At 39.1% G+C, this 10788-nt stretch overlaps 1 protein-coding gene across 1 annotated transcript in view; it reads left to right on the top strand.

Moving 5' to 3' along the window:
• CCDC67 (coiled-coil domain containing 67) overlaps positions 1–10788 on the top strand; it is a 144461-nt gene that overhangs the window by 36568 nt on the left and 97105 nt on the right. The window contains exons 2-3 of the mRNA XM_006871204.1: positions 6749–6920; positions 9161–9256. Coding sequence (XP_006871266.1) covers positions 6749–6920; positions 9161–9256 — 268 coding nt within the window. The remainder of the gene's footprint in view (positions 1–6748; positions 6921–9160; positions 9257–10788) is intronic.

Here is a 10788-nt window from a genome sequence, read left to right as displayed (position 1 = left end):
CTGGAGAAGGATGTCATGCTGGGTAGGGTGGAGGGTCAGAGAAAAAGAGGAAGACCCCCAACGAGATGGATCAGCCAGGTGGCATCATTGATGGACTCAGGTGTGGCAGCGGTAGTGAGGTTGGCCCAGGATCGAACATTGTTTCATTCTGCTGTGCATAGGGTCGCTATGAGTCGGTTCCGACTCGATGGCACTTGACAACAACAACATATAATATTTTGTTATTAAGTTCACTGATGAGACAAAACTGAGAAAGTGAATTCTGACAAAAACAGGATGCTAAAATATAAGCTTAGATATTATCTCCTTTCTAAAGGCTTCTGTGATAGCCTACTTTCTCCAAGTGTGTATTCAATAACTCTTCTTCCCATTGCCAAACTATCCTGCATGTATTTAGCAATCTCTTTTTGTGTCTGCCCACCTTACAAGTCTGTATGCCTGAGATTGTTCTTGTGTCTCTAATTCCTCAGACCTCATTCACATAGTGAGTAGCAGTTACTTAATTAATGTTTGCTGAAAGAACCAATGATGGCAGCCCAGATTGAAAGACTGAAACTATTAAATAGAAATTTAATAAGGATAAATATAAAACCCTGCAATTGGATCTCCCGCAAAATGTTAAATAAGCACAAGATAGTGAATAAGTGGTGTGTATGAAAAAGAAATAAGACTATTAGACCATTGGATTTATCCACCTTGCCCCTTCCCAACTCAAAAGATATGGGATTGTCTCTAAATTCTGAATAGTGCATTTCAGAGAGGAAATTGAAACCAGAAACTTGTTCAGGGGAGAGCCTGCCCAATTATGAAGGACCTGCAAAGCTTACCAACATTATTCATTTTAAAATTCATGTAACAAACAGATATTAAGCATCCAGTATTTCCCAGACAGTATAGTAGGTATTAAGTATATGAAGGGACTGTTTTTTAAAGTTCAGGGGAAAAAATGGGATTAAAAGATAATAGAGCATGAGTGTTGATAGTTGATCCAAGAAGAATGAAGTCCTTGACAACGTCAATCTTTTCTCCATTGATAAGAATGTTGTACAGAGGAGTAGCTAATCTTACAGTCCAGAAACTAAGGACCCTAGGACTATCAAGGGAGAAGAGCACAAGCGGAATGTGAGACCTTATCCAGAGAAACAGCGATACCAGACATGGAGGCAGAGATGGGGCCATGGAGAGAGGGAGCAGCTGAGGACTCTAGACTCATGGGAAGAGAGGAACTAAGAGCTCGCAGCCAGGAGGCAGGCTTGCCGAATGTGCCTTTTGGTGGTATCAATTATTATATATGTCTGAGTGTTTTTTTAAAAGAAGAGCTAAAGTGAATAGAGAGAAATACTGTTAACTGATGGTACAAGGAGGGGATTATAATCATTGTAGTGACACTAGGTATATGACTTGTTGAATAAAACTGAAGATCTGCCATGTGAACTTTCACTCAATCCACAATAAAAACCTTAAAAAAAAAAAAAAAAAAGATAATGGAGGAACCTGAAAGTATGGCTGTGAACCAACCTTTAGGTCTGGAACAAAACTCAGCCCAAACTGGACTAACTGCCAGGTACTTAGGAAATAGTTCAGCTTTTTTGAAGGAGAACCCTAAGTGGTCATTCTAGCTGTTATCAAACACTGTAGCTCTTCTTAACAACAACAACAACAAACAAAAAGTACAAACCCTCATGCCCTAATTTTCAACCAAGTGGTGGATGGTGATATGTGGCATCTTCAAAACTAGTGAGATATGCTCATTATGGAATGGTCAATAATTTTGCACACTGGTCAAAAGTGCAACATTTGCCTAGAGACAAGGTTCAGAGCAGTTGGGAAGGATGGTGGAATGGAAATATGAAGCATAGGGAGAAAGTAGGGTAACTTGCATGGAAGAGATTGCAGTCATCGAGATGAAACAAAGTGTACAATTTGTTGGATGTAAAACCAGTGATCTACTCTGTAAACCTTCACAATAAAAAGTTTCCCCCAAAAAAGACAATGGAACTTTTTGAAACACCCCTCATAGAGCTGTTGTTGTTGTTGTTAGGTGCCATCAAGTTGGTACCAACTCATAGCGACATTATGCACAACAGAACGAAACACTGCCCGATCCTGGGCCAACCTCACAATTGTTGCCACACTTGAGTCCATTGATGCTGCTACTTGGCCAGTCCATCTCGCTGGGGGGCTCTTCCTCTTTTTCTCTGACCCTCCACTTTACCAAACCCTTCTCCAGGGGACTGGTCCCCGCTGATAATAAGTGCAAAGTATGAGAAATGGAGTTTGGCCATTCTAGCTTCCAAGGAGCACTCGGGATTCACTTCTTCCAACACAGATCTATTGGTTCTTTTGGCAGCCCATGGCACTTTCAATATATTCTCCTCCAACACCATAATTCAAAAGCATCAATTTTTCTACGGTCTTCCTTAGTCACTGTCCAGCTTTCGCATGCATATGAGGTCATTGAAAATACCATGGCTTGGGTCAGGTGCACCTTAGTCCTCAAGCTGACATCCTTGCTCTTCAACACTTTTGAAAAAAGGTCTTGTGCAGCAGATTTGCCTAATGCAATATGTCGTTTGATTTCTTGACTGCTGCTTCCATAAGTGTTGATAGTTGATCCAAGAAGAATGAAGTCCTTGACAACTTCAGTCTTTTCTCTGTTGATAAGGATGTTGTTTATTGGTCCAGTGGTGAGGATTTTTGTTTTCTTTACATTGCGATGCAATCCATACCGAAGGCTGTGCTCTTTGATCTTCATTAGGAAATGTTTTAAGTCTTCTTCACTTTCAGCAAGCAAGGTTGTATCATCTGCATATCACAGGTTGTTAATGAGTCTTCCTCCAATCCTGATGCAACATTTTTCTTCATCTAACTCAGATTCTCGGATTATTTACTCAGTATACAAGTTGAATATGTGTGGTGAAAGAATACAACCCTTTCATAGAGCGGTGGAGGGTAAATAATCTCTAGGAACAATTGAAGGACACAAAAATATTTGTGGAAGTAAGTGTAGACCACCCAGATGAGAACAAATAAAAGTTATTTATACAGTGCCTAGAGTCCTGGTATGGTGTTTTAAGGTAATCACTAGACTGCTAACCACAGGGTCAGTGGTCCAAACCTACCAGCAGGCTAACTAGAAGCAAGGCATCTTATCTGGTTTGTTTGGGGTTCATATTCGGCGTTTTTTCTTGTTGGTCCTGAGTTGGAAGCTGGGGCAAAAAAGTAGGGAAGCTAACAATCAGTGACCAAGCTCTGACTCTTTGCAAAGGTTGTGATTTGACTTCCCAGGCTGGTTGCCCAGAGGTGATTGTTAGAATTCTGTTGTCAGAGATGGTCTAGACATCTATATATTCAGTGTCTTGTAATGAACATTGAAAAAATAGGATTCCCAGTAGTCAGGAGGTACATTATAATTGTATTCAATTACTTGAACCCCAACCATTTTGAAAAGGCATTTGTTCTGCATTGTCCCGTGGGATCAAATTAGGACCAGTTGCTTGAACAAATAAAGACCTCTCAATTCAATATAAGGAAAAACTTTACTAATTTATTGCTCTTAACAACAACAACAACAATATACAGTCTCAGACAGTAGTTACCTGCTACTAGAAGAATCTAAGCTCCACAACCTCTTGACAACGTTATTGCAAAACAGATCACAAACTTTGGCATGCTTCAGAATTACTTGACATTTTTCTTATGGTGTGGCACTGTGGGTTAATGCACTGGACTGAAAAGTTGTTTTGAACCATGAGGTCAGTGGTTCAAACTCACCAGTTGCTCCTCGGAAATCCTATACAATGTTGCTGTGGGTTGGAACCAACTCAGCAGCACTGCACAACAAAAAAAAATTAGAAATTTTTGGTCTCTTCCTAGACCACGGTATCTGACCAATAGGTTTAATGGATGGTTCTCTAAAGATAGATTTGTAGGAAGAATGCAAACACCGAATAGGTAGATGGACCAGATGGCTTCTGAGATTCCTTCCAGCCAGAGCTTAAGGTCTTAACTTTTGCATAGCAGGAAGTCACACAGGAAATAAGCCATTCGCTTATTTAACAATATTGATTGAATAGCTGAGAGTGTGCAGACATTCTACTTTTGGTTCTGTATTTTAATTCCATTAGTGTGGTGCATTCCTGAATGCTGAAGAAATAGGAATAAAAATAACATATTCGTCTTCAAAGAGTTGTTCTAGAGCATTGTGCTAGCTTCTGGTAAGATGGTGAGGAACAAGACTGATACTGACCTTGGTCTTCTGGAACTTACACTTGCAGAAAAAATAGACAAAAGGTATTTACAGCAAACAGTTTACATGTTGTTTTGAAAAAAAGAAAAAATGATGTGAAAACACCAGGACATAATTCTGACATGTTTTCCCCCCATATCATAGCTCCAATTAATATTCAGTTTGTTTATAGAGAAATTAGTACTTCCTTTTCTCAAATTTGCTTTAGGTTTTAAGTAAAAATTGAGACACTTTGGGCCTTATCACAACAATGCTAGGACAAGGCTTCAGAGTGGCATTTTGTACTTAAAACCACTTTTATCAAAATTGGCATGTCTGCTGTTGAATATACTAATCAAATGGACATCCTTTATTCAGGTTTACTCTGGGTACGTTAGAAAGGGATTCTGGAAATTCAGAATCTTTGGGTTTCTAGTACCTGTTTCTGTCTCTGCTGAAGTGGAGGTAATTTGCACTATATTTTCCAATCAAGTTCTTATTCAGAGTACCATGCTACTTGCTGTATAGTACGCAGGAAGGAGCATAAGATGGGAAGCAGCTGCCCTAAATCTAGTTCTGCCTCTAGTCTGTCTCTTTCACTAATTAGCTGTATGACCTTGGATTCTATAGACTTTTTTTTTTAAACTGCTAAATGATCCTTACTTGGCACTAGAATTCTGATTTGGTACAACTAAATGAAGGGAATGATGTCATTTTGCACCTGTCTCTCCCTCTTGCCTTCTACCAGCCACAAAAATATATTAGAAGTCCCATCACTACCACTGAGTAGATGCTGAAATAACTTACTTTTCTGTCTGTGCTCCTTTAGCTAAAGCCTCAAGTTTCCATGTCCACCTTGTTTATCCAGTGTTAGTAACTGGACTAACTGTCAAGTCCTTAGGAAATAGTTCAGCTCCTTTGAAGGAGAACCCTAAGTGATAATTCTAGCTGTTATCAAACACTGTAGATCTTATTTAAAACAATAACAACAACAAACAAAACAAAACCATAACAACAACAAACAAAAAGGACAAACCAGTTGCCATCACGTCAGTTGCAACTCATGGTAACCTCACATGTGTCAAAGTAGATCTTTGCTCCACCAGTTTCAATGACTAACCTTTCAGAAGTAAATCATCAGGACTTTTTTCCCAGGTGCCTCCAAGTGGAAACACGATCCACCACTTTTTTTGTTAGCAGCCAAGAGTGCTAACCACTCATGCCAATCACAAACCCTCTTAGACTCAGGATAGCACTACTTATCTGACTTTAAGAAATCATAGTATGCCTCACCTGCCTGATCAAATTCCTCCCATTTTGACACCAGACAGATCATGTCAAATTTCCCTGCTTGGGGAGCAACACTACAATCCAGTAGTACCTTGATTCTGGCCTTTCCTAGCCCAGGCTTGCTCTACTATCCCTGCGAGACCACAGCAACAATCCCAATTTGCCTGCAGCCAAGCCTTTTCAAGTTATGATGGATGATAGTGGTGTTGCTAAGTGCAGTCAAGTTAATTCCAACTCAACAATCCTATGCAGGGTTTCCAAGGAGTGGCTAGTGGGCTTGAACCACTGACCTTGTGGTTAGTAAGTGCTTATCCTACAGGGCCACATAGGACTCCATTATAGATAGTCTTATTGTTGTAATGCCTTTGAGTCAGTTCAGACTTATAGTGACTCGTGTAGAGCTTCTGAGGATTTTTTAATTTGGGGGGAACAGAAGGCTTCATCTTTCTCCCATGGAGCAGCTGACAGTCCTTGTGATTTGCATCCAGTGCTCCGTATGATAGACATACATGGTGGTGGTGGTAGTTTGCTGTGGAGTCGGTTCTGACTCATAGCGACCCTGCACAGGGTTTTTTAAACCCTGCACAGGGTTTCCGAGGCTACAGATCTTTATGGGATCAGAAAGCTTCATCTTTCTCCCATGGAACAGTTGGTAGTTTCGAACTGCTGACCTTGAGTTAGCAACCCGACTTGTAACTACTACACCACCAGAGCTCCTTGATAGTTGTTGTTGTTGTTGAGTACCATGGAGTTGATTCCGATTCATAGTGACTCTGCACAGGATTTCCAAGGCTGCAAATCTTTATGGGAGCAGAAAGCCTCATCTTTCTCCCGTGAAACAGCTGGTAGTTTTAAACTGCCGAACTTGAGGTTAGCAGCCCGATTCGTAACCACTATGCTACCAGAGCTCCTTTCCTTGATAGGTACATGTATATTTACATGTAAGAGCATCAGTTCTTAAAGTGTCCTACACTTTTCATAATTAATATCTTCCCTAAAATTAATCAACTGTAAAAGATACTATTTTTGTAAATGTAGATACACTATTAGTCCTGAAATGAGCCTTCAATTTTAATTTTTAAAAATTGACCTCTTTTAGACTTCTCTCTATTTAGCTAATTGAACATTCTGGCAAAATAATGATCAAGCTGTTCAGATCAATAAGATAAATTTTTCTTGCCTTCGTATGTCATTCTTTTAAGAAGTATTTTACTTTTCTACAATTGCCAGAGCTTCTCCTTGTGAGGCTGAGCTTCAGGAATTAATGGAACAAATTGACATCATGGTAAGCAACAAAAAATTGGACTGGGAAAGGAAGATGCGGGCTTTGGAGACGCGATTAGATCTTCGGGATCAAGAGTTGGCAAATGCACAAACTTGTTTGGATCAGAAAGGTCAAGAGGTACTGAATACATGTATTAACAAATCATTAATTCCTCAGACTTTTATAAAAATATTTATCCAAATGTCTGTTTCATCATGTATACTTTCTATCAGGCAACAGCAGCAGGACTTAAGTTTTTGAAATTTCAGCAGATAAAGTGCTTAATGTGTTCTATCAAATTATTGACAGTCTGAACCTAAATCCTTAGAAATTTGCTGATGCTGACAGACATGTACTGTCAATTCCATCTAGAAAAGTAAATACGTATTTAATATATCTGTGAAATAAATATGGTTTGCAAGCAAAGATGTAAGTACTTTTGCTGCTATAGATAGAAGTAGTCATCAAAGGTGTGTCTTTGGACAAGGTAGATAGAGTTCAGGAGCATTTGCCTCTTCTAATATGCTAGGAAAATATTTTCTGAAGGAAGTGAAATGTCAAGAATTGATTACAGGCCAAAGGAGAAAAGTGTTTGGTGAAAGTATGTGTGTAAAGCTGGATAACCCACTTGCAAAGGCTGTTTTCTGCCAAGCTGGGGATCATGGGAGAATTGATGGTGCTCTCAGGCCTTTGAAGGAGTTCAGGAAAACCATATGCTTTATATAATGTGGAGTTTGGGGTCTCTGAGTTTTTCTTTTGGGCTAGTCATAGGAGAAATGTGTGCTAATCATATACTAAAGCATCATCATTAACTTCTTCATCAATTATTTGCCTATTTTTATTGCTTCTCAGTGGAACTTAGGATCCACAGGAAATAAGTACTTGGCATCTCTATTTTCTCCTTGTGGTGGAGCAATGTCCTCAGGCCTGACATACATCTATACCTTCAATGACACAGATGTGTAAGCAGGTGCCTTACTTGCTTTTTAATCAGACAAATTTTGCAAGTCAAATCCTTGAGAACAGCTCTTAGAATTTTTTACATGTTAGTTCATATGAAAATGTAACAATTATTCCATACCATCACCAAAGTAGAGCTCCCATTGAAGGTTGTTGTTGTTAGGTGCCGTCAAGTAGATTTCGACTCATAGTGAGGTGTATCAGAGTAAAACTGTCAGATAGGATTTTCTCGGCTGTGATCTTTACAGCAGGGTTTCAGGTCAGTTCTTCCCAGTTCAGTCATGGCTGACAAAGCAAAGCCAGAATGGATCTGAATTTATAAAATGTGGGTGAACTGGGACAATAACTGGAACAGGGAAAGTATGGGTCAATACACTGCTATAAACTCAGTCTTCCTCTTACAAAATAAGGATACTGCTCACATTGCATTGCAACCATGCGTTTTGATTGGCACAGTTCAGAAACAGTGTTGCCCCCTCAAAGATGGCGGCTAACCATAATGCTTTGAATGCATGTGTATTCCACAGTCCTGGTAATAATCTAGTCTCTCACGTCAGCCTCCAGAAAAAGACCACTTTACCTCTTCTGACTCTCCCTTCCAGAGTGTCCACATAAAAATTTCCACATTCTAGTTGTTATTCCATGTCATCCATATTTTTTAAATTCAGGCCTATTCCAATTTCACTTCCTGGGCATGACTGAGCCAGTTTGAATCAGTTCAAAGCCCTGCTTTAAGAGCAGACCACCAGGTCTTTATCTCACAGAACCATTGAGTGAGTTCAAACTGCCAACCTTTTTGTTAGCAGCTAAATGCTTAACTGTTGTACCACCAGGTATCTTTCCCATTGAAGGCAGTGAGTGGAACCTAAAAAACAATGAAATATTTCAGCAGAATAATGATGAAAGATACCACTGCCAAAATCCACTGCCACTGAGTCATTTCCAACTCACAGTGACTCTGTAGAGGGTTTCTGAGGCTGAAAATCTTCACAGGAACAGAAAGACTCATCTTTCTTCTGAGGAGCAGCTGGTGGGTTTGAACTGCCAACTTTGTGGTTATCCTACAGTGCCACAGGGCTCCTTATGATGACAGATAAGCGTCCCCAAAAAGACAATGCAAACCAAAGTCTAATCTTTAATTTAAAATGTAATGATAAAAAATAATGTAATGATAGTAAGGATCTTTTGTTAAAAGCGCATGCCATACTGTCCTAATGTGCACCCGGTAGAATAGAGTAGGCAATGGTTGGTTTTTGCAAACTTAATTTTTAATAGCGTATTTTAAGAACTGAAAAACAAATATTTATTCTTGGCTTGGTTCAACAGTTTTATTTGAATTGCATTCCTCGTTTTCACATTTTCTGATTTTATCTGGCAAAACTTAGAAGCAGCAAAATCAGGTTTTATTCTTAACACAGGTGGGGTTACTTCGCCAGAAGTTGGACAGTCTGGAAAAGTGTAACTTGGCAATGACTCAGAATTATGAAGGACAACTTCAAACACTGAAATCTCAAGTAAGGAAACTTCTTACAGTATCACAAAAGATGTGTGCTGTGGACCACTAAAATCACATTAATTTCATTGCAATTATTGTTTTTTAATGCAAGCAATGATTGTTTTATGCATGTTAATTTTATTTCAATGATTCTTTTTTATGCAAGCAAATATTAGTTATAGATTGCATGTTTGTCATTTCCTTCATTGTTTTCTATATAATTGTCTCTTTTACTAGACTGTCAACCCTATACCCATTGTGTATCCCTTTAACTATTAGCACAATGCAAGATTACTAACTCTCTATGTTCTCAAGAGACCTGTGGTTAATTAAATGATAATAATTATCTAAGTGAACAAAATACAAAAAATAAATTTCTCTTCTAAGGTCATTACTCCCTAATCAGGATGTACTTTAGTTTATGGTAATTTAAGATATGGAAGTTTGCTATTATAAAGAGATTAATAAAAGACTAAAGCTGGTCTCTATTACCTTGGTATTTCTAGCACTATTCCATAATGATAAAGTATTTCTGAATGTGTGATGAAAGGGATACTAATTTCTGGTCTAACAAACAAAAAGCTTCTCCCTCACCACTGTACATACAGCAATCTTAGACTTAGTAGGTAATATATCCTTGTATAACCTACTAAATTAATCCATGAGAAATATGGTTTATTATTGTTCTGGGTTGACTGTAGTTGTTCTGTGCCTTTGAGTCAGTTCGGACTCGTTCTAAGGTGTCACTGAGTAAGTTCTGACTCATAATGATCCTATGCACAACAGATTGAAACAATGCCCAGTCCTGCAGTGTTGCTCCCTTGTGAATTCATCTCGTTGGGGGCTTTTCATTTTTTCACTGACTATCCACTTTTACAAGCATGATGACTTTCTCCAGGGCCTGGAATCTTCTGAAAATACATCCAAAGTATGAAATGTGAAGTCTTGCCTGCCTTGCTTTCAAGGAGCATTCTGACTGTATCTTCATCCAAGACATACTTGTTTTTCTTGCAATGCATGGTACTTTCAATAGTCTTGACCAACACCATAATTCAAAGGTGTCAATTCTTCTTTGGTCTTCCTTATTAGTTGTCCAGTACTCTCATGCATATGAAACAATGGAAAGTACCATGACTTGGGTCAGACATGCCTTAGTCTTCAAAGCACCATCTTTACTTTTGTTGTTAGGTGCCATCAAGTACCAACTCATAGCGACCTTATGTACAGCAGAAAGAAACACTGCCCGATCCTGGGCCAGCCTCACTACTGTTACCACGCTTGAATCCATTGATGCTGCTACTTGGCCAATTCATCTCATTGGGGGTCTTCCTCTTTTTCCCTGACCCTCCACCTTAACCAAACATGATATGCTTCTCCAGCGACTGGTCTTTCCTGAAGTATGTCTGAAGTATGAGAGACGAAGTTTGGCCATCTTGGCCTCCAAGGAGTACTCTGGCTGCACTTCTTCCAAAATGGATCTGTTGGTTCTTTTGGCAGCCCATGGCACCTTCAATACTCTCCTCCAATACCATAACTCAAAAGCATCAATTC

The sequence above is a fragment of the Chrysochloris asiatica genome, unplaced genomic scaffold (assembly GCF_000296735.1).
Source record: "Chrysochloris asiatica unplaced genomic scaffold, ChrAsi1.0 scaffold00163, whole genome shotgun sequence".
NCBI lineage: Eukaryota > Metazoa > Chordata > Mammalia > Afrosoricida > Chrysochloridae > Chrysochloris > Chrysochloris asiatica.
Note: the sequence above shows the minus strand (reverse complement) of the source record. Positions and strands in the feature narration are given on the sequence as shown.